Genomic DNA, 22,245 nt, shown 5'->3' with positions numbered 1-22,245 from the left:
TACTCAGTTAAAAATACCTTTAAAAGAAAAAACCAAAATATTTATTTAAATTTTTCTTCAAATTTCTTTTATATGAGTACCCATGTATTGCTAATTCTTTCAATTTCCTTCATTGTTGACTTCTAATTTGATTTTATTATCAGATTATGATCATATTTTTGTATTTTAATCTCCTTATTTTTATCAAGACTTTTACATAATATATAGTCTATCCTAGAGAACAATACATGTATTCTTGAAAAGAATTTGTATTCTGCTGTTACATCTTTTCCACTGGGATGGGTGGAATGTTCTATAGATGTCAGGTCAAGTTGGTTGATGTTGTTCAAGTCTTCTTTATATTTGCTGGTTTTCTATCTCATTGCTGTATTATTTATTGACAGTGGTGTACTGAAGTCTCTACTTATTACTGTTGAATTGCCTATTTCTTCTTTTAATCTCTAAATGTTTGCTTTGTATATTTTTCAGACCCTGTGGTTAGCTGCATATATTATAATTGTTAGATTTTCCTAATGAACTTTTCGTTCTTATAAAAATGCCCTTCTTAACCTTTAGTTGTGGGTTTGGTTTTTTGGGGGTCTTATAATCTATTTTGTCTGATACTCATAGCCATCCATGTTTCTAGTGGTTATTATGCCTTGAAAGGTGTATTTTTCCATTATTTTATTTTTACCATATTTGTGCCTTTGAATGTAAAGTGTATCTCTGGCAGGCACATGAAAAGATGCTCAAGGTTGCTAATCATCTGAGAAATTCAAAATAAAACTACAATGGAATATCACCTCACACTTGTCAGAATTACTATCATCAATAAATCAACAAACAAGTGTTGTCGAGGATGCGGAGAAAAGGAATCCCTTGTGCACTGTTGGTAGGAATGTAAATTGGTGCAGCCACTGTGGAAAAAGAATATGAGGTTCCTCAAAAAATTAAAACTGGAGCTGCCTTGTGACCCAGATATTCCACTTCTGAGTATACATTCAGAGAAGTTCCCAACACTAATTTAAAAGAATATATGTACCCCTATTTTTATTGCAGTGTTATTTATAATAGCCAAGCTATAGAACAACCCAAGTGCCTATCAATAGACGAGTGGGTAAAAAGTACCTATGTGATACATATGTGAATAAGGGAATATTACTCAGCCATAAAAAGAATGAAATCTTACCATTTGTGGCACCATGGATGGACCTGAAGGGTATTATGCTAAGTGAAATAAGTCAGATAAAGACAAATACCATCTGATTTTTCTTATATGTGGAATCTAAAGAGAAAAATAAAATAGAAACAGACTCATAGTACAGAGAACAAATGGATAATTGTCAAGAGAGGGGAGGAAGGTTGGGAAAAGGTGAAGAGATTAAGAACTACAAATTGGTAGTCACAAAATTACATCCCCTTTAGGGATGTAAAGTACACGTAGGGAATACAGTCAACAGTATTGTAATAACTCTATATTGTGCCCAGTGGATACTTGAAATATCAGGGCAATCACTATGCTGTACACCTGAAACTAATACAACATAATATTGAATATAAACTATAATTTTGAAATAATTTTTTTAAAAAGAAAACCTCTCCTCATTTTTAAAGTCATTTTCTTGGTGATTGAACAAACATGCAGTTTTTAAAAATGCCATCCATCAATCATGGAGTCTCATCTGGGTCGGTGAACTCTCTGCTTAATCTTGACTAGGTTATTTAATAAAACCACAATCAGGACATTTGAGAGGTGTATGGCAGGTTGTGAGTGGAAGGTGCTCACTGGCCAGTTCCTCACTCACTTTCTGCAGCAGGACGACCCTTACCCAGGTACTTGGCATTCTAGGACCAGAAGAGTGCTTCCACCTGTCTGCAGAGCCACTCACTGAGAACTTCCTGAGCACTGGCTCTGTGCGAGGAACAACATCCTCTCATCCTCAGAAAAATAACAGCAGCAGCTACTACTCACTCAAAAGTTGTTAGGTAACTCTTGAAAGGTCTGGCCTTTGCTCTAAAGGATTTACATGTATTAACTCACTTAATGATAATTAAATGTAATCATAATTGTAGTATTGCAATGTCTATTTTCATGTGAGGAGACTTCAAAGGGAGTTGTAGTCACAGATTTCAGGGATTTCTCAGCCAAAAGAGGGTGGAAAACTAACACGTGGAGGCCTTCATGTCGGGAGTGAGCACCTGCCTTCCCCCGAGACTCCACTAGAGGAATTGTTTGACTATGTCATGGATTTTATGTCTTCTTTTATGTCAGGGCTCATTTAAAGAAGATCCTGATTCCTCCATTTGAATGTGTCCAGAATCCAGATATAGAAGGGATTTGACCCTATAGTGGATGCTTAACTATTATAGTGGAATGATTAACTATCACGAAGCAATTAGAAGACTGGAGGGAAAGTACATTCTGCTCAGTTTCACAAAGAAGGAGATGCTTGAGCTAGGGTTGGGCAGATCCAAAGTCTTTCTCCCAGGATTGAGTGTTGCAGTTGTGAAAAGGGGGTGGCGTTAGGACCGCGGGGACAGGTTGCAGGTATAGGCAGTGGCTCTCATAGGGTTTCCTACAGCTGGGTTAAGTGCCGGTAACCATTCAGACAGAGTTCTCCGGAGCGGGCAGGAGACCGCGCCCTCTTCCTGTTCTCTATGAGGACTCGAGAGGCCGCATCACACTGGAAGTGGCTGCCGCTTTGCACTGGGGAGGGTCTGACACCTTCACCCCTAGGCTTGCAGGTATCTGGACGGAGACTAGGGGCTCTCATCCAGGAGCGGCATCACCTGGAACCTGATGGAGGACAAGTCAGACAGCTGAGGTTTGTGTTGAGGGGATGCTTCGGGCATCCGATGATTCGGGCAGGTGGACCGGCCTGAATGAGGACTTGATGTCCTAGGAAGGACTAGATACAACTGCGTGTAGACATCTAGTATGTGATAAAAGTAGTATTTCAGATCATTGAAGAAAGGGCTTTAACAAAGGTTTTGGAATCAATTACATAGTTATTTTGAAAAAGATAAAATGAGATCCATCCCTCACACCATACACAAGAATTAACGCGGTGCTATAGATATATCTTTGGGGGCTCCGCCCTCCCTGTTGCCTCCAGAAAACACACTCTTCAAGATTCACCTTAAACGTTACCTTCTTGTTCCAGGCATTTATGACTCAGCCTGATTAATCAGAGTTAATCCCGACTCCTCTTCCGTCGGAAAATGGAAGGGAAGTTGGGCAACCCTCCCCCTGGGTACCGCCCAAGAAGCACCCAAGTATTCAGAACTCACGGTCCCTCGGACGCAGGCGACCCGGGACGCAAACCCACCAGGGAAGGATCCCTCCGTGCGCCCCCTGGAGCATCGAGAGGCTTTGCCCCGCGGACCCTGGCGTCAGGTTTCCAAACGGGTTTACTCACCGTGCGTCAGGAGTCGGGGTGCTCCGGGTCCCCGAGGCCGCGGAGGGGACTCGGAACCTCTGTTGCCCCCCAGGGGGAACCAGAACGCTGGGAAAGAGCGAAGGCCAGGCACAGGTGATTCCATTGCGTCCCGGCCGCTTCCCTTCTGGTTTTTGTCCATTATGTGGAGGAAAGGAAGCGGTCCCCACACACCTATGTCCCCGGACAGGTCCCAGCATCTCCGTCCGAGCAGCCTGTGGGTTCCCAGGAATGAATTCAAGAATGGCATGCTGGAAGGCCCAGGGCCATAGGGACGAGGTGGCCGAGTGGTTAAGGCGATGGACTGCTAATCCATTGTGCTCTGCACGCGTGGGTTCGAATCCCACCCTCGTCGAGCACGTGGGCTTTTGGTGTGTCAACCTCCATTGTCCCTTCCGAGTGTTTGCCCCAGAGAAGGCTAACCCCTCTCGGGTCACTACGATTTGTGCATTTTCCTGCTTCCTACCTCTGTGATGATTCCTGCATCTCCTTGGCCCCACACTCCCAGGCCCACTGTCCTTGTACAAAGGATAATACATCTCTGAAAGACCAGAAGTAACCCACTTATCCCCTCTTTTAAAGGGAAAAGCACTCTCCAGGAAGCACAGGTTTGTGGTAGCAGTCCTGCACCTTGTTTGCGCTCACCGTCTTGTCATCTTCCTTTCCTCCTTTATTCCGAATGCACAAAAGAACCTGGAAAACTGTCATTCCCTGGAGCATTTTCTCAGTATGTTGGAACCTTGCTTCCAGACATGTCTTCTGTTTAGCTGAAATAAACTTACAAAGTTTTCTACAGGTTTGGATATTCTTGCATCAACAAGACCGTGAATAGAAAAGAGAAACTGGAATTTTGGAAGGGAGTTTCCGATTATTGGAATAAAGGAAAAACAAGACTAGCCAAAGGTGAACTCAGTTGTACCCACACAGGAGACCACAAGGTCCTCCTGCGCAGCAAGTGCCCACATACCACTCCTGCGCGCTGGCCGTTCTAAGCATGGGGATTAGAAAGGGAGTTGCGTCCGCTCTTATGGAGAGAAGTGCTTAGGAGCCGGTGTTTTTCCCTCGTGGGAGGAATGGAAATCCAGAAAGCAGCACGGTAGGGGGTGGGGATTTGTAGCGTCCTGTCAGCCGCCACCCCCGGAGCCCACTAGGCAGCCATGTCTTCCCTAATGGAAGGGTCCTGAGTTCAAGATTTACAAAAGGCAGAAAAATCTCTTCTAGTGACACAGTATTTCAATGGCCTTATTTGGTATATATTAAAAAAATGTGTGTGCCTATACTCATTAATGAAAAACATTGAAAAAAAAAAAGAAATCTGAGTTTGAACAACACTGAAGGTTTTTGTTGGTGAGAGAAAACTGGGAGTTCAACCAGATGGAGCACTCAGTGGTGGGAATGGATGGCGATTTGTCTTTGATCTTTGGGATCATCCACCGAAGTAAATAAAATTCTTTGGAAGTCTCCCTCTTGGCAATAGTGGAGCCAAGGAATATTACTTCACTTATTTATTCAGGGATATTTTTTGAAGAAAAGGAGGAGGAGAAGGAATAGAAGATGAAAGAAAGGAGGAGAAAAGTCCAGGTGTCAGTGGACTCATTCTACTGGGGAGGGGGAGTACAGTTAAGCAAGTGACCCAGTAAAATATAGAGCATATTGTGAAGAAAAGGGACAGGGAATGGGAGGGCAACTTCATTATAAGATGGCAATCAGAGAAAACCTCACTGCCAAGGGGAGTGCCTGGGGTTAGGACCCAGATGCCCCACCTCATGGAGCATGGCGTGCCCATTCCAGGAAGGGGGCAGGAATTCGGCTCCCCACAGCTGTCCAGACCGGTTCAGCCCCCGGGGTCTCCTCAAAGAGCCCCCAGTAGGCCCTTCCTCTCACAGATGAGCACCACCTTTCAGGGGAGGTGCAGCCATTGTGGGGTCCCCGGTAGGAGCAGGTTACCCACCCGGGATCACTAGCTCGGGTGCACCTGCCAAGAACTCTCAGCTACTCTCCTCACTAATAGGAAACTGTTCCGAGCTGACTAATGAGAAAAGCGCGAGACAGAACTGTGAGAGGAACGCGTGGCCATTGGCTGTGAGTTAAGAGAGGTAACGGGGACCCACATGTGTATTTGTGTTCATATGAAGAAATCCCAGAGGGGACAAAACAAAAAAGGAATAAAAAAATTCCAGAGGGATGCACAGGAAACTAATGAAAGTGTTTACTTGTGATCGTTGGCGAAATTGTGCGGTTGAGAACTGTTGAGAACAAGATGGTTTATTGTATTCTTTATACGTGCGATTATTAAACCCTAGCAATAGACTGCCTAACAGAAACCCTAACCTAACACAAAGCCAAATTTTGGCTGTATTCCCACAAAGGGCCACCAGATGGCGATAGCGTCTCTCCTCCTGGCGAGGAGGGAGGGGTCTGTGGCTGGGATTTTCTCCAGGTGCAGATGGCCTCTCTCACTCCCGTAGTTTAGTCTCGGAATTTCTGCCAACACTTGATTCTTCTCAGTATCACCCTTTGTTAAACAAAAGAGAAAATAAATTAGTTAATTGGGCCGACCTTTTCATAAAACTTTTTTGGGGGCAGAGATTACGCACACAGAATAACCTATCTCCGAGTGCCCAGCACGCAAGCTTCAACAACCACCATTTCACTTATTGTTTCACTACCCTGCCTACTGTGGGCAGGACGGGGCGGGGGAGTGCAAAAAAATCACAAACATGTTATTTCAACCACGGCTACTTCTACTAATGTCCTAACATACACAGACCTAAACAAAATACAAGTTTTTCACACCTTAAAAAATTTAAAAATGATTTGTATCATGCAATATGTATAGTCCTTTAAAAAAATTCTCAAACGCCTCAGATATTTACAATAATGTTGTCTGAATTAGGATTCCATTAGATCTACCTTAGTTGCTATATCTTAAATATATTTTCGCAGTTTCTTTTTACTCATTGTAAATTAAGGTGGCGACATGAGATTACTCGAGGGTGGGAGAACGCAAGGCAGGAACTGGATTATAGGCTAGTTAAGATGATTTGAACAATAGTGGGGAGATTGCCTGAGGGAGTGGGGGTGCTGGGTGGAGGGGGACAAGGGATGTCAGGACAACTGTAACAGCATAAGCAGTGAAATACACTTTTTAAGAAAGATTATTTGTTCTCTTGAGGGTGGTTACCTTAGGAGGAGCCTGAAAAGAGACATTTCAAAGGTGTATTAAAGGTGTGTTTCTATATGCATAGAAACAATGGACAAGTATTAAGGCAAAAATTAGTTTACTAAAGGATTACAGGCCTGGGGCCTGACTACCCAACGTAATGTGACCAATTAGGAAATTATGTTCAGATCACCCAGTAAGGTAAATTTCTGTAGAACCTCTTTTTGCCCGCGGTTTTTCCCTAGAAGTTAAAATCATATCCTTTGACTAGCCAAATCTGCCATTTATTTTCTAGCTTTTCATTTCAAATGTTGCTTTTGATAACATAAATATATTCTTCTGGTCCTTCAGTACCCTTCCCTAACCAAAGGAACTTTAAAATAGAAAATGGATTTTTACTCCAGAGGACTCTGGGATAAATGCTCTCAAGCTTTTCTGCCCTCATTGGTCCCTAAGTATTCGTGTTTTGTCCTGCAATGTTCAACATACGAAAATATGGCAAAGGGAAAGCAGTATCCCTAATTAACTGACATTTCTGTCTGGCAATTATATCCTTCAATAACTTCTTCTCCAACATAAAAATTCAAGAGGAAATAAAACTACTGCCGAATGCGACACATTAAAAGGAAATGACAAGCAGGATCGACTGCCAGGCCGTGCTTATCAAGCTGCGAGCCGGTCCCTCCAGCACCCGCGGTTGGGGCTTTCCGGAGGGCGGCGCCCCTGTGGGCGCAGAGCGCAGGCGCGCGCGCCCGCCCGGGAGAATTCAAACTGACCGCGCACCTCGGCCCCGGCTGGGTCCAACCCTATCCCCGTTAGGTGACCCGGGCGTAGTTGAATTTGCTTAGAGTTGAATATTTTCCGTTCTTTCCTTAACCTTGAGAAAGGGTGTCAGAGCCCCGTTTAAATGTAACTTCCTAAATGGTAATGGAAAGCTAAAGGAGTTCCTACACAAAGGAGTTCTAGACATTTGAAAGGACCTTGCAACTGCTCTGTGGTTAGTTGATTTCGAGCTTACCTTCACCGAGCCGCTTCTCAAAGGATTGTTGCCCGACTTCGCACACTAAACGACTCCCGAGGCGCAGCATCAGAGGCCAGCTCGGCAGCAGCTCTCTCTGAGAACATAGGTGGCTCTGAAAAGAGCCTTTGGATTAAGAGGTACCTGCAGCAGGCACTACTTGGCGCTGGTGTACTTGGTGACGGCCTTGGTGCCCTCGGACACGGCGTGCTTGGCCAGCTCCCCGGGCAGCAGCAGGCGCACGGCCGTCTGGATCTCCCGCGACGTGATGGTCGAGCGCTTGTTGTAGTGCGCCAGGCGCGACGCCTCGCCCGCGATGCGCTCGAAGATGTCGTTCACGAACGAGTTCATGATGCCCATGGCCTTGGACGAGATGCCCGTGTCGGGGTGCACCTGCTTGAGCACCTTGTACACGTACACCGAGTAGCTCTCCTTGCGGCTGCGCTTGCGCTTCTTGCCGTCCTTCTTCTGGGCCTTGGTCACGGCCTTCTTGGAGCCCTTCTTCGGGGCGGGCGCGGACTTGGCCGGCTCGGGCATGGTCGCGAGAATCGCCAAAGTGAAGAACAAGCGTAAGGCTGCGAGTGTCCTCTCGGTGCCCAGCCTCTCAAGGAAGCCGTGAGCAAAGTCGCGTCTGACTGGCGGTAACTCCAGAAACGTCACATGAATATTGTCCAGTCAAAATAAGCGTATTTCAGAACGAGGACCTATTGGTTTAAATGAAAAGACTGTAACTTTTCGCCAATGACAGAGATTCACTTTCGAGCCCTGGAATGACTATAAATAGGGCATCTCCAGTTCTGTTAATTCACTCTAGTCAGAAGGCGGTTTTCTATTCAATATGTCTGGGCGCGGGAAGCAGGGCGGCAAGGCGCGCGCCAAGGCCAAGACGCGCTCGTCGCGGGCCGGGCTGCAGTTCCCCGTGGGCCGCGTGCACCGCCTGCTGCGCAAGGGCAACTACGCCGAGCGGGTCGGCGCCGGCGCGCCCGTGTACCTGGCGGCCGTGCTGGAGTACCTGACGGCCGAGATCCTGGAGCTGGCGGGCAACGCGGCGCGCGACAACAAGAAGACGCGCATCATCCCGCGCCACCTGCAGCTGGCCATCCGCAACGACGAGGAGCTCAACAAGCTGCTGGGCAAGGTGACCATCGCTCAGGGCGGCGTGCTGCCCAACATCCAGGCCGTGCTGCTGCCCAAGAAGACCGAGAGCCACCACAAGGCCAAGGGCAAGTGAAGTGGAGGGTTCGGATCTTTTTCAACTTCAACCAAAGGCTCTTTTCAGAGCCACCCACATTTCCACTAAAAGAGCTTGCTTGTATCGTGTTGTAGCCACTACTTAAAAGGGACTTACAGTACAGTTGTCATGTCAGTACATAAACATCCTTGAAAGGAGACACTAATTATACATTAGGAAGCTGAATACCTGTCATCATCACAGTAAAACGGACACTTACTGTGTCAAGTGAGTAATGTGATACTTCAGACCCTCGGGGTAAAATACCTCAGGATTAAAAGTGAAGTGCTCAAGTATTCCCTGGTACAGTTTAACATTTGTTTCAATTGGGTGAGAAAATGATAGATGAGGCATTGGTGAAACACATCTCATTGAAAGCAAAACATTGAAAAAGTTGTATGAAGAAATGATGTATTTATAATCTTGTATGGATTTATTAAATCTTTGCTTCTCATTCTAATATAAATTCTTACAGTAAAAAGTGCTGGCGACAATATATAACGATGACAGACACTGAAATGGCCCCTCAATTTTTTTAAAAAATAAGTTTTAGGTTGTGATCAGTACTCTGAGGAAAACGACATCAGGTCCAGGGGCTAGAAGAGCAGGGAGCTGGGGGTGTTTTCTTTTGTGTCACCGTTAAGGTAATTTACTGGAGCTCCCAGCGACACTTTACTGCAAACTGACAGTACTAAACAACAGAAACCCTTGCCCCTCGCAGTTCTGGAGCCCAGAAGTCCTGGATCACGATGCTACTGGGACTCGTTCATTCTACGGCTGGGGTGCCCAACCTTTTGGTGTCTCTGGGCCACACTGGAAGAAGAAGAGTTATCTTGGGTTACACATTAAATACACAAACACTAACGAAAACTGATAAGGAAAAAAAGGCTTAAAGTAAATTTATGATTTTGTGTTGGGCCACATTCATAGTCACCCTGGTCCACAAGCAGCCCATGGGCCGGGAGTTAGACACCCCTGTTCTAGATCCTCTAAGGGAGAAGAGGGGAGGTGACTCACAGCCGCGGTGGTTGCCTGAAGTCTCAGCGTTTCTTGGCCTCTGCAGCACACCTGCAACCTCCACCTCTGTCACAGCTCCTTGCCTGTGAGCCTGTCCTCTCCTCTTCTTACAGGATGACAGCTGTCTTCAGATTCAGGGCCCGTTCTAAATCCAAGATGTTTTCCTCTCGAGATCCTTAATAGTTACACCTGCAAAGACCCCATTTCTAAATAAGGTTGCATGTGAGGATCCAGGTAGACAGGAGTGGGGGGTAAGTGGGCACTCTTCAAACCATTACCAGGACTCTGGAAACAATTTGACTAGACTGTATTTGAGCAAAGATTTGAATAAAACCAGGTAGTAAATTAATTTGCTCTTTTGGGTGATGCTCTAAGCAAAGAAGATAATACAGACTCCCAAGATCGTCATGTATGCGGAATGTCTAGCAGTCTCCTGGGCTCAGAATGCAGGGGTGGGAAGTGAGTTCAGAGACAGATAAGGAGTCAGATAAGAAGGAACTTTAGGATCCTGTAAGGTTGTATATGTCATGCCGAGTTTTCCAGATCGTTCTAGATGTCCATTCTATGAGTTCTGAAGAGAGAAATGGCATAACCTGACTTAGGTTTCTTTGAAAATTCACTAAGGCAACCGCCTCTGTGGTGAATACAAACTGTAGAGGGATATAAATTATACACTCTAGTGATCTTTGAGAGATAAACGTGGCTTGATTTCATTGGTGGCAGTAGACAATGAGCAGGTATAGGATGTATTTTGCAATTGTAACTAATAAAGTTTACTGTAACATTTGATGTGGGCCGTGTAAAAGAGGAGAAAACCCCTGGCTGGCGTAGCTCAGTGGATTGAGCACGGGCTGGGAACCAAAGTGTCGCAGGTTCGATTCCCAGCCAGGGTACATTCCTGGGTTGCAGGCCATAACCCCCAGCAACCACACATTGATGTTTCTCTCTCCCTCTCTCTCTCCCTCCCTTCTCTCTCTAAAAATAAAAATAAATAAAATCTTAAAAAAAAAAATAAAAGAGGAGCAAATCGTTTTCCCTGTGCTATTCTGAGTTTTAGGGTGAGAGTCGGTGATAAAGACAAAGTAAGAGAAAACCAGAATTTTATCAACTTGTATACCAATATATATGTCACAGATACTCAGGAACAAAGACTGAACTCCCCAACGTGACCCAAGCCATTTCTACCTTATTTGCCATTTCCAGTTAAAGATAAAAGACAGGGTGGGGTGGGCAGAGGCAGGACAGTTAGGAGAGGCTACCTAGGAGAAGGTAGGTTTTGTCGTACGGATTAAGTAGACACCTTTTCCATTGGTGAGCCTTGAGATTCAGAGTTGGCATGCTCTTGCTGGTACAGGGAGGGAGATTTCCATTATAAGCCTAAATGTCCTTGACAAAAAAGGAACGTCCACATTTTTCAAAGACTTTTTCTTGTTCATTGTTTCTCATAATTAGCTCAAAGTGATCCTTACACCAAAGAGGTGTAATTAAGGGTGGTGTATTCTGGTCCCTTTAAACCAAGAAGTAATGTAAAGATACAAGAAAAATACCTTGATTGTAACTGTTTATCTTGATATATTAATTTTTAGTATATTAGAAACCAGCCTGAATAGCACCATATTTTTATAAAATAATGTTTATAGAAGAATAAATTCTTTGGCTATTAATTTCAGAAACTAGAGAATCTTACAAACTTATCCATCCATTGCTAATCTTATTACTAGTTTCACACAGGCAAGGAGGCTACTGCATGGTGGGAAATTTACTGGTTTTTAAGGTAGAGAAGGGTCTGGAAATGTATTCCAGCTAACTGAAGTTGAAGAAACATAGTAAAAAAGGTATGCTTTTTTTTTTCTCATTTGAATTTTCTATATATTCCCTAGTAAAAAATTAATTGCTCTTGTTGCAAGTTTTTTTAATGTTTTCAGATATATTATCTGGAAAATAGTCTACTGAGATATGCATGGATTGGTAGTATTCCTTTTCAAGTTACCAGGACATAGTATTGCAAAGATAAGTTTACCCAAACCAACCGATAAATTTACTAAGAGAATTTATTTGTTGTAAGTGCATACAATTATTTTTAATTTTTAAAAAAAGACTAGTGATAATAGGAATATTTGGAAATATTTGGAATTCCCTGAGGTGGGAATTCACTGTCAAATACCAAAATATTTTTCCACATTAGAAATAATTATAATACTTCAGCAATAGACATAACAATAAAACTCAAGAATTAATTGTGTGAAATATTCAGTATGATAAATTAAGTTCCTCAAATCAGTAGGGAAATATTCGATGTTGTACTGATTAACCAGATTGGTTGTTGTTTTTTTTTTTAAGTTAATTCTCTGTATCTGGATTGTTGGAATTAGTTTTGAAGTGGATCTACTCATTATTAGTAAGACACACTAGGAGCTGCTGTGGAAAATAAAAATTGGTACCTTTGGTGGAACAGAATTTAATAATATATCTAGATCTTAATATTTTCTGCTTTATTATTCCTTCTTGGTCAATCCCTGTGCAGTCATTATATGGAGTATATCTCTCCTATATATTAAGGAAAGAAAAGTTCCAAAGTTGTGGCTCCATGCAAACTTTGTATAAAGAAATTACATGTATATATGCAGAGATAAAAACACAATATTTCCTTCACTGTTTGTGTGTATCCTGTACAATGTTAAGGTTTCGTTGTTTAATTTGAATGAAGCACAAAGCACATTAAATAAGAGGGAGAAAAACAGGTAGCGTGTTGAGGATTCAAAATTATTGAAAAGAAACAGAAAAGAAAGGACCCTACTGTAGTAAGTTTTCTGCTTTTAGGCCCCTTCCTGCCACCAAGAACAACTTCCTGCCACAGCTCTTTAGGTTTTCACTCTGGTCCGCCAGGGTTCCCTATAAGAAGGAGTTGCTGACGCTCTTGGGGCATTAGTAGCTCTTGGCTCTTTCAGAATGTCTGGTCGTGGCAAAGGCGGGAAGGGGCTCGGCAAAGGCGGCGCCAAGCGCCACCGCAAGGTGCTGCGCGACAACATCCAGGGCATCACCAAGCCCGCCATCCGTCGCCTGGCCCGCCGCGGCGGCGTCAAGCGCATCTCCGGCCTCATCTACGAGGAGACCCGCGGGGTGCTCAAGGTGTTCCTGGAGAACGTGATCCGGGACGCCGTCACCTACACGGAGCACGCCAAGCGCAAGACGGTCACGGCCATGGACGTGGTCTACGCGCTCAAGCGCCAGGGCCGCACCCTCTACGGCTTCGGGGGTTAAGTCACATTTTATCACCATAATCTCGTTTTCCATCAAAGGTCCTTTTCAGGGCCGCCCACTCCTCGGGAAGAGCTTTGCGCTGCTTTCTTGGTTTGCGGGATGACGAGGCTGGGGTAACAAAGTAAACTCCAAAAGGTGGGGCAAACGGGATTGTAAGGAACCACGGGTTGCGTTTGCCCCGAGTCTCGTGGGAACGGCAACGAATCCTTAAGTTTTGCTACTTGGGGGTCTCAGTAAGTTACTGAACAGATCCATAGACGGCAGTTGTTTCCCGGCCGCCTAGAGACCCAGCCTGTTAAAACGCGACGTAGAACAAAACGCCGGGCTTCAATTCGGTAAGTGTTTGCCCAGGTTTACCAAAGGATAATTTTTCCTCTCTGCCCCTAAACCGGTTTTGTGTTTACATGTAACTAAGGGAGTTGCTGTTTTCCAGTCTCAGGCCAGCCCCTCCCTACGCCCGAGGCCCCCAGTTTGTAAATTACGGTCACTGTCTACTAGACGAAGGGGCCGGTGTTCTAACTCCTTTGAGCCCCGAGGCCGTGAAAGGGAGCTTCCTGCCCCGGTCACCGGCTCTCGGACCCTTCCTCCCCAGTTTCTTCCTCTTAAGTCTGCCTACCTTGAATCAAGCTTTTATTTAGCTTTTTATTATTGACCATTTAAACAACACAATATGGTTATAAAATGTTTTTGTGAAGTCAGAATTGAACCTAGAAACTTGTTTTTACAGAAAACCAAAGGCCCTTTTCAGGCCAAGTTTTCATCGAAAAAACGGAAGTGTGATCCCGGGCAAACAATGGTTGCCAATACATGGGTAATGTTAATTACCCATGTTAATTCTTTCGTGGAGTTTACTAGGTTAACTCCTGTGCTGGAAATGTGGGCGGGGACAATATTCAGTGACCCGGACCAGGATTGTTGGCGGTGAGGATGGGCCCTTTGTGACCTTCGCCTGTCCCCCTCCCTGTTTCTGGCTCTGGGTTGGAACTGTCTGGAGCCTGACTAACCCACGTGTCAGAGGCCTGGGGTCTAGACTGTCCTGCCCCTCACAAAGGTCTCATTGGTCCTTTAAATCAGGGGTCCCCAGCCTTCCAGCCAGGGACCGGTACCGGGCCGCACAGATGCAGGTGAGAGAGAGAAGCTTCATCTCGTTCCCCATTGCTCACATGACCGCCTGAGCTCCAACCGTCCCCCTCCGGTCCTGGGAAATTTTCTTCCTGAAACCAGTCCTCGGTGCCAAAAAGGTTCAGGACGGCTGCTTTAAATGTATGTCAGGGTGAGGGGTCTGAACAAAGGAATGGTGTTGATTTGTCCGGTGGTGTTCTCTGGCACAATGTTGCACTAGGCCCAGTCCAAGTACTTTCCCGTTTTAACTCTCCAAGGTTTCAGGTATAAGACGTGCAAGGAAGTTCCTCCGACACGGCAGCACCATTTTAAAGTAGCTCCCTTTCTTTACATTGTTGACCAACTGCACTAACATATTGAGAGACCTGAAGTCTTGATCTCATGAGGTTTCTATTTTTGGCTTTAGGTAGTATACTAAATGCTTTAATGTCAGGAGTACACAACATGCTAGTGAAGTCAACACTCAAGTATGGTTACATCTTTGTGCCTCTTCTCAACAGCATTAGCTGGCAGTTTCTGTGTTGAGTTCACAAGTGTCCTGACTGGTGCTAGCAGTTCACACTTTTTGCAATTTCAGATACGTACTCCTGAACATATACCACCACTTCCCTTAAAATCCTTTATCTAAATTAAAATATTCCTATGTCTCTACTTATGGAACACTTATGCACTTGACTTACACTTTTCCCCCTGATTTTAAGTACGTACCTACAGCTCTAATATTAACAACTGAGTGGCTCTGAAAAGAGCCTTTGGGTTAGAAAGTGCCTAATAAAAGGCACTTACTTGGCGCTGGTGTACTTGGTGACGGCCTTAGTGCCCTCGGACACGGCGTGCTTGGCCAGCTCCCCGGGCAGCAGCAGGCGCACGGCCGTCTGGATCTCCCGCGACGTGATGGTCGAGCGCTTGTTGTAGTGCGCCAGGCGCGACGCCTCGCCCGCGATGCGCTCGAAGATGTCGTTCACGAACGAGTTCATGATGCCCATGGCCTTGGACGAGATGCCCGTGTCGGGGTGCACCTGCTTGAGCACCTTGTACACGTACACCGAGTAGCTCTCCTTGCGGCTGCGCTTGCGCTTCTTGCCGTCCTTCTTCTGGGCCTTGGTCACGGCCTTCTTGGAGCCCTTCTTCGGGGCGGGCGCGGACTTGGCTGGCTCAGGCATGGTCGAGAAAACTGAAGACCAACAGTAGAACACAGCAAAGTGATAGTGGAGTATGACGTGCCCGTCCTCCATATGTACAACTTGACATGCAAATAAGGTGATAAAATACTTTGTCTGATTGGTGGCTAATCTGAACGTAAAAATTTCCTTTAGTCCAATCAGAACGCAAGAATCCCAAGTGTATGTTTTCACTGGTCAAGATGAAGTTGAAAACTTGACCAATAACACAGCTGCATTTTCGCTCCCAAGTTCCTTTATAAAATATGCGGTCCCTGTAGGTTTACTTTTATACTGATAGTGAAGAGAGTTTCCAGTTGAGAATGTCTGGACGCGGGAAGCAGGGCGGCAAGGCGCGCGCCAAGGCGAAGTCTCGTTCCTCGCGGGCCGGGCTGCAGTTCCCCGTGGGCCGCGTGCACCGCCTGCTGCGCAAGGGCAACTACGCCGAGCGGGTCGGCGCCGGCGCGCCCGTGTACCTGGCGGCCGTGCTGGAGTACCTGACGGCCGAGATCCTGGAGCTGGCGGGCAACGCGGCGCGCGACAACAAGAAGACGCGCATCATCCCGCGCCACCTGCAGCTGGCCATCCGCAACGACGAGGAGCTCAACAAGCTGCTGGGCAAGGTGACCATCGCGCAGGGCGGCGTGCTGCCCAACATCCAGGCCGTGCTGCTGCCCAAGAAGACCGAGAGCCACCACAAGACCAAGTAAGGAGGAACCAGGTTAAGAACTCTGGGAAACAAAGGCTCTTTTCAGAGCCACTCACACTGTCACAGGGAGCTGGTACACACAACTTGCCATATTCTCTTAGCAGTCACTTCCACTTTACTTAGGATTTAATTCCAAGGAGAATTAGGTTTTGGTTTATTGATTTAGCACATCAGAAGTTACACACTTGTGTTGGTAAATTCGTGATCTTATTCTTTTGGAGTATGTATGTTTCTTTCCGGACCACACAGCAGTTCAGGTTGCAAAAGGGAATGCATGCTAGAGAACAGCCTCCATGGCAGGCGGTGTGGAGGAGACCTGTAGACCTGTGCTGTCAGGTGATGGATGCGCGCTGAAGACAATAACGGATTGAGCTACAGAGCACAGTGGGGCTATTTTCGGTTGACAGTAAGTGGAGATAAACTGGGAAGTGAGTAGAGAGAGGACCGAGGTAGGTAGACCTGGCGGCACGCTGATACTGTGGTGGTTAGTACTGTGTTGGGGCCATGGCAACCTTGGTTGGAAGCTGAGTGGAAGGCAGGAGCTTGAGGTTGTGCGTGCACCTTCCCACGTATTTCAACTGCAGTGCAGACTGCAAAACCCCTCCGAAGTTGAAGGGATTTGCAATCTACTCAGAACCAAGAAAGACAAAGGCACATCTAGTCGTGCTGCCTTACCACCCCCTTAAGCCTGCCAAAGACAGTGCTCGTGGTGTGTGTGTGTTTGTTTTTCTCTTTCTCTTAAATGCTCCTCTTTGTAACTCTGCTCAGCTCCATTTGGCATTGACTAGGAGTCCTGAAGAAGAATTTGAGGTAATAAAAACAAAAGTAGAAAACTTCCTTTTGAACACGAGAAAATGACTTCAAATGCAGGTCCAGGTTTCCTGTGCCACCTTTCCCAGCCAACTGACCATGAACTGACCATGAGTCAGGCACTTCCAAGTATTGTGGCCAGGCAAGTGCTCAGAAACTGTAGACTGATAATCTGCAGAAAAATTGGAGGAACCCTTGGGGGGAAATCGTGGCTCAGAGGAACAGCTCCTATCTCTAACCCCTACCGTTTGCACAGTAGTTACAAAGGGGCTAGTGGACCGGGCCAGGTGGGTGTGGAGGAGAGTTGACCTGACAAGGGGAGGTGGCTGGAGACAAGGAAGTCCTCAGAGGAGCTTCCACGGGCCTACTTCTCCACAGCGCCACACTCTGAGATGCACAAATGGCACACCTGCCCTGGACTTGTGGTTTGTGGGAGCTCAAAAACTACTGTCTTCTGTCTCCTTTCTCATATTGTGAGCAGCTTATTAAAAGTTTCAGCATGATGACATCTTCGATTTCTCAAAGCCTTCCCTTAGGGCTAAATTAGGCTCATCCTTCCCCACCTGTCTACTTGATGTAAATTCTAAAACTCACACAGAGGAGACTGAAGAGGTTTTGTAACTGAGCTGAAATGTCTTGGAGGACATTCCTCCAGCCGCCCAGTTTTAAGACTGCTTCCTAGTCCTCTTCACTGTATCATGTCCTTCACTGTATCACATCTGCCTCGATTTCCCCTGTTCTGTATGCTATTTCTACTCCATTTTGCATGTGTGAGGATGGGTACCTGTCTGTCTGGACTCTGAGGAACCAGCTCCTGACACTGTGCAGCTCTGGGTGAACTTCACTAGCATGGCTGCTGTAAACTGAGCGGGGGGAGGAGGGGGGGGTTGGTTATGAAACTAAATTGGACCTTTTCCGTGAGTGCACGAATATTGATTGGTCTGGGAGCTTCCTGCACAACCGGACTTCTTAGTCTTGAAGTGTGAGGCCCGGGAACAGAAACGCCTGTGGACAGGACTGGAAAGGCACTGTCCCTTGGGAGGACAAGCGCAAGCGACGTTGATGAGAGCAGAGAGAAATGCTGACTCTTGTTGGTTCTTCCTGAGTTTGTTGTGAATAGAAGTGAGGTTGGAGAGGACGCACTGTGTACGGTTTTCATAGGTTTCTCTTGCTTTTACTGAGGAACCGCAACCATCAAGGGCAACAAATACCACCACACTCTCAAGGCCAGAGGCCTGTTTCCTGATTTTAGGAGAATAGCCCTGAAGTCTCCTCCCTGATAGGTGGGGGCTGGAGTTGGAGTTTCTAGAAGGCCATGCTGGTCTGCAGCCCCTGATCGGTCCCACCCACACATTTCTCCGCTGAGGGTCCTCCCTCCTCCCCCCAGTTTCCGGATTTTAGGAATTCCTGTGGACTTGGCACTTTTGAAGTGAGAGGATGGGCCTCTCAGCGGTGTCTCCAGCTCAGGCTCACCTAAAACCTGTTTTCCTGTAACTCTCACGGAGTCCGGAGAAGCAGAAATAACAGCAGTATTTTTAGAGATAAGCAGACGCTCGAGGCGAGCCAGAGTGTGTGGCAGTGGATAGCAAAATACCCCTTCTCTTTGCCTTCGGGAGGGGAAGGAGAGAAAACCTACCTAGCATTGGTTCCACTGGGGATTGAACCCAGGACCTTCTGCGTGTAAAGCAGACGTGCTAACCGCTGCACCATGGAACCACAAGTACAAAGAGCCCACTTTTTCTGAGTAAGCATGTAGAAAATGTTTTTATTTGATTCGAAGGTAATTTTGGAATATGTGGTTTTTGTTTTTGTCTTTGTCTTTTTGGTGTTAAATTACAATTCCCGTGCATTTTCCTAGCAAGTAGTCATTGTAAACACACGGGAAAAGATTATCCTTCCTTTATGTCCCTTGCTCTAGGAGACAAGTCAGTAAAAAAGTTTCTGCGTGAAATATCTGAGATTTTCCTACCTACATTCTCTTCTAGGACTTTAATGGTGTCACGTTTTATATTTAAGAGGGAAAAGATTATCTAAAACCACGTTCTTCACCCTTGGAACACTTCTATGTCTCTCCATTTATTCCAAGATTATTTATTTTGAGCGTCCACCACACCACATGCCCAGTACCTGTCGAGGTGCTGCAGACAGAGCAGTGACCGTGGTAGAACCCTGTAGGCACGCACCTTACACTGTGGGGTCTGCACCATCTGTCAAAATCAACAGGTGCTGGATAAATGAATCTTTATAAACGGAAGAGCACTGCCCCCATGACCTCCCTCCCTTTACTTACAACTGGGTCAGAACCGGCTGCTGGGGACTGCTCACTGAGTTATGCTTAGGATATCTGTGCTTGAAATGAGAGGCAAATGTTTTGCATTGGAGGAGGTCAGAGGATGCCACCCCCAAATACATATGCTTCTGACATATTGATTACTTTGAATTAAAGGCACTTGAAAACAACAGATGCAAAAACGGGGGAGGGCATTCTGGCCCTTATTTTCCTTTCTAAAAGCAGGAGATAAAATTCCCATGTGAAAAGTATGTTTCTACACCAGGAGGAAGAAACATTCTTATCACCAGAAACAGGAAGTTGAGACTCAGAGAAATCTGGACCAAAAAACAAACAAACAAACAAAAAACACTTATTAAACTAACCCTCATCTTCCTAGTCACTTTTCGACTAACTGCCCCAGCCCCAGCCCCTTTGTCTTGCCAAGTGTTCGTGTTTGTCCAGCCTGGTGTGTAAGTGTTGGTTCTCAGAGGCTTCACTTTTTTGTGCAGGCTCTTGTGTGCATGTAAAAATTATTTAGTAAAATGTCTATGTTTTTCTCCTATTAATCTATGTCATATCTTTTTAATTCTTAGGCCCAGAGAAAGACCCTAAGAGAGTGGAGGAAGAGTTTTCCCTCCCTTAGACAGTCTCGCTCCCACTTTCCATCCTTGGAGAGTGACACAGCATTCGTTTGACAAGTCTCCTGCAAACTCTGGGCTCTGCCCTCCAGAGCCTTTGTGAGTGTTGGGAGCCTTTCCATAGCCAAGTTGCTGGTGAGGCCAGCAGGCTAAAGAGGTTGTCTGGGGGTCACTGATCCTAACATCTCCTTTGTGTTGTCCAAGGCCTTCTCAATTTCATTCCTTAGAATCAAATTACAGTAGACTTAGACACTGAAAGATAGACTGAGGGTGATTATACCGAATCGATGGTGAGCTAGGATCGTGGTGGAAAGAGTCAGCCACGCACCTATGAAATACTGCTTACTAGCATTTTTTCCCAGGCTTCGGTAAGGTGCAGGATTATCAAAGAGAGAAAAATAATCAAATAGCCTGACTGCAAAACAGAAACTCACGGGTTTTCTGGCACCAGTGAGAGTGGTCTACAGTTCTTATTGAAAAAGATGAATTAGAAGATAAGATCAAGCAAGGATCAAATCCATGCAGATATAATTATAAACTTTAAGTTCAAAGTGTTGCCACTCACTTGTCGGAGCAACATAGAACAACTCTTATCTCATGTACTTTTCTTGTAAGAACCAAAGTACTATTTACAGTTTGGGGAGCCTAGGCTTGACTTCACAGATCCCTGAAACACTGTCCCAGGCTTACAAGAACTTGAACAGAAACGCATTTTATTCAACACATAATCATATGGGCTGTGAGGAGGCTACGATAAAGAAGTGTGGTGTGCTACATGAGCACCCGTGCACCCTGGGCACCCTTACTAAACCAAAATTTGGGGCACCAGAAAACCTGAGTCCAACAGATTGTCATATAAGAATCGTACACTTGTCTAGATATCCAGGTTGATCAATGTTTCAAATGTGAAAGGGAAATCTATACATTTTTGAAAGAAAATTTATAACTGAGTTGCAGAGAAAGACCCTTTAAGCATAACCTCGAAGTACAAATCATAGGGGAGGAAAAAGACAAGTCCCGCAATTAACCACGGGACTGTATATAGCAGGTAGAAACAATGATAGGTGTACACAGGGCAACGTAGATGGATTTTAAAGTCACAATGCTTTTTTAAAAGCATAAGAATATATACTGTACCGTTTACATAAATGTGTAATATATGCACACATACAAAAAGTCAACTTTGTTTAAAAAATACATGTGATCAAAATGATGCAGATGTAAGATAAACAAGTTAGAAATGTTGCTTATGAGGAGAGGAGTGGCAGCAAGCAGGACACGGGGACAACGGAAATACATAAGTCCAAACCCCCCGCTCAGTTTTAAAGTCTCTGAGGACAGGAACCAAGTCAGTTCCAAAGCAGAACAGGACGGGGGCCCCCCAGCGTTCCCTCCTGCGGCCCCACGGCCCCACGGGGAGCCGCAGATCCCGAGGCCCAGGCTGTCCTTGAAGGAGGGGCCCGACGGGGCCCGGTCTGGGGGAGATGCCAGTCTCCTCCGAATCCGTGTGTCCTCAGCTTTGCTTCCTTTCTCGTGCAGGTTAGATGAGACACAAGGAGTGTTACAGTCTTGCCACGTGCAGTGAATTAGCTCAGAAGGTGGCATCGTGGGCTCTGTCACCTGGCGACTGCCGAATTGGTTCTGGCATTGCTCGTATGCTTGGAGTATGGAGACCAAGTTTTTAAAACTTGCTCTCTTTACCTTCCTCTAGAATACAAATTCTATAGGAGAAGGTTTTGTGTGTTTGTTCGCTGTTCTACCGTCAATATCTAAAAAAGTACCTGAAATACAATAATGGCTCAACATTTGTGGCCAAAAAGATTTACGTAAATAATAGAGAAACAAATTTAAAATGTGATGCAATCTCCATCATTTCCTCTAGAGGGCAACAGTCACCATGAAATAGGAATTTCATTCATCTGAATTTAAGATCATTTTTAAAATACTGCAGTACAGAATGCATTTATTTTTAATGTTGATTTTCTGCTTTAGAAGGAATTGAAAAACAAGATGTGTTCTCTGTCAGAAAATCAAATAGGTCTGGCAAATTACTACAGTTCACAAAAAACGTTACAAATATGATATAACTGAACATTTACCTAAAAGGGGGCCCTGTGGCTTAGCTGGTCAAAGCGCCTGTCTAGTAAACAGGAGATCCTGGGTTCGAATCCCAGCGGGGCCTTCTTGTTTGGTTTTGTATTTTCAACTGGGTACATACCATTAAATAAAGTAGAAAGGCATTAAGGAATTGATATAGCTCATTAAGCCTATACTGAATTATTCTTTCAATTATACAAGGTCAGATAATTGCATCGCAATATCAGGGACTAGCATGAAGGGAAAATGAATATGGTTTCTGTAGTTGATAGAAAAGGATGAGTTTCAAAGGCAAGGGAGGTAAAGGCAAAAATAAATGAATGGGACTACG

The 22,245-nt window shown here is 45.4% G+C and overlaps 5 protein-coding genes and 3 non-coding genes across 8 annotated transcripts; 5 read left to right on the top strand and 3 right to left on the bottom strand.

The window, feature by feature from the left end:
* Positions 1-3,689: 3,689 nt before the first annotated feature.
* TRNAS-GCU lies at positions 3,690-3,771 on the top strand. Its single transcript has one exon. It is a non-coding gene; the product is annotated as a tRNA-Ser (tRNA).
* Positions 3,772-7,698: 3,927 nt separating this feature from the next.
* Positions 7,699-8,192, bottom strand: LOC114489537 (histone H2B type 1-K). Its single transcript, XM_028503512.2, has one exon. The coding sequence runs from the start codon at positions 8,132-8,134 to the stop codon at positions 7,754-7,756; it is 381 nt and encodes a 126-aa protein (XP_028359313.1). The 5' UTR covers positions 8,135-8,192; the 3' UTR covers positions 7,699-7,753.
* A 243-nt stretch (positions 8,193-8,435) lies between these two features.
* Positions 8,436-8,912, top strand: LOC114489530 (histone H2A type 1). The gene has a single exon (XM_028503502.2). The coding sequence runs from the start codon at positions 8,436-8,438 to the stop codon at positions 8,826-8,828; it is 393 nt and encodes a 130-aa protein (XP_028359303.1). The 3' UTR covers positions 8,829-8,912.
* Positions 8,913-12,760: 3,848 nt separating this feature from the next.
* LOC114489527 (histone H4) lies at positions 12,761-13,234 on the top strand. The gene has a single exon (XM_028503497.2). It carries the CDS (start codon positions 12,795-12,797, stop codon positions 13,104-13,106), a length of 312 nt encoding a protein of 103 aa, XP_028359298.2. The 5' UTR covers positions 12,761-12,794; the 3' UTR covers positions 13,107-13,234.
* A 1,723-nt stretch (positions 13,235-14,957) lies between these two features.
* Positions 14,958-15,423, bottom strand: LOC114489539 (histone H2B type 1-K). The gene has a single exon (XM_028503514.2). It carries the CDS (start codon positions 15,389-15,391, stop codon positions 15,011-15,013), a length of 381 nt encoding a protein of 126 aa, XP_028359315.1. The 5' UTR covers positions 15,392-15,423; the 3' UTR covers positions 14,958-15,010.
* A 3-nt stretch (positions 15,424-15,426) lies between these two features.
* On the top strand, positions 15,427-16,299 carry LOC114489533 (histone H2A type 1-J). The gene has a single exon (XM_028503506.2). It carries the CDS (start codon positions 15,712-15,714, stop codon positions 16,096-16,098), a length of 387 nt encoding a protein of 128 aa, XP_028359307.1. The 5' UTR covers positions 15,427-15,711; the 3' UTR covers positions 16,099-16,299.
* A 2,251-nt stretch (positions 16,300-18,550) lies between these two features.
* Positions 18,551-18,623, bottom strand: TRNAV-UAC. Its single transcript has one exon. It is a non-coding gene; the product is annotated as a tRNA-Val (tRNA).
* A 3,302-nt stretch (positions 18,624-21,925) lies between these two features.
* TRNAT-AGU lies at positions 21,926-21,999 on the top strand. The gene has a single exon. It is a non-coding gene; the product is annotated as a tRNA-Thr (tRNA).
* Positions 22,000-22,245: the final 246 nt, after the last annotated feature.

Source organism: Phyllostomus discolor, chromosome 14 (assembly GCF_004126475.2).
Source record: "Phyllostomus discolor isolate MPI-MPIP mPhyDis1 chromosome 14, mPhyDis1.pri.v3, whole genome shotgun sequence".
NCBI classification, from domain to species: domain Eukaryota; kingdom Metazoa; phylum Chordata; class Mammalia; order Chiroptera; family Phyllostomidae; genus Phyllostomus; species Phyllostomus discolor.
The sequence above is the reverse complement of the archived record's forward strand: the minus strand, read 5'-3'. Positions and strand labels throughout refer to the sequence as shown.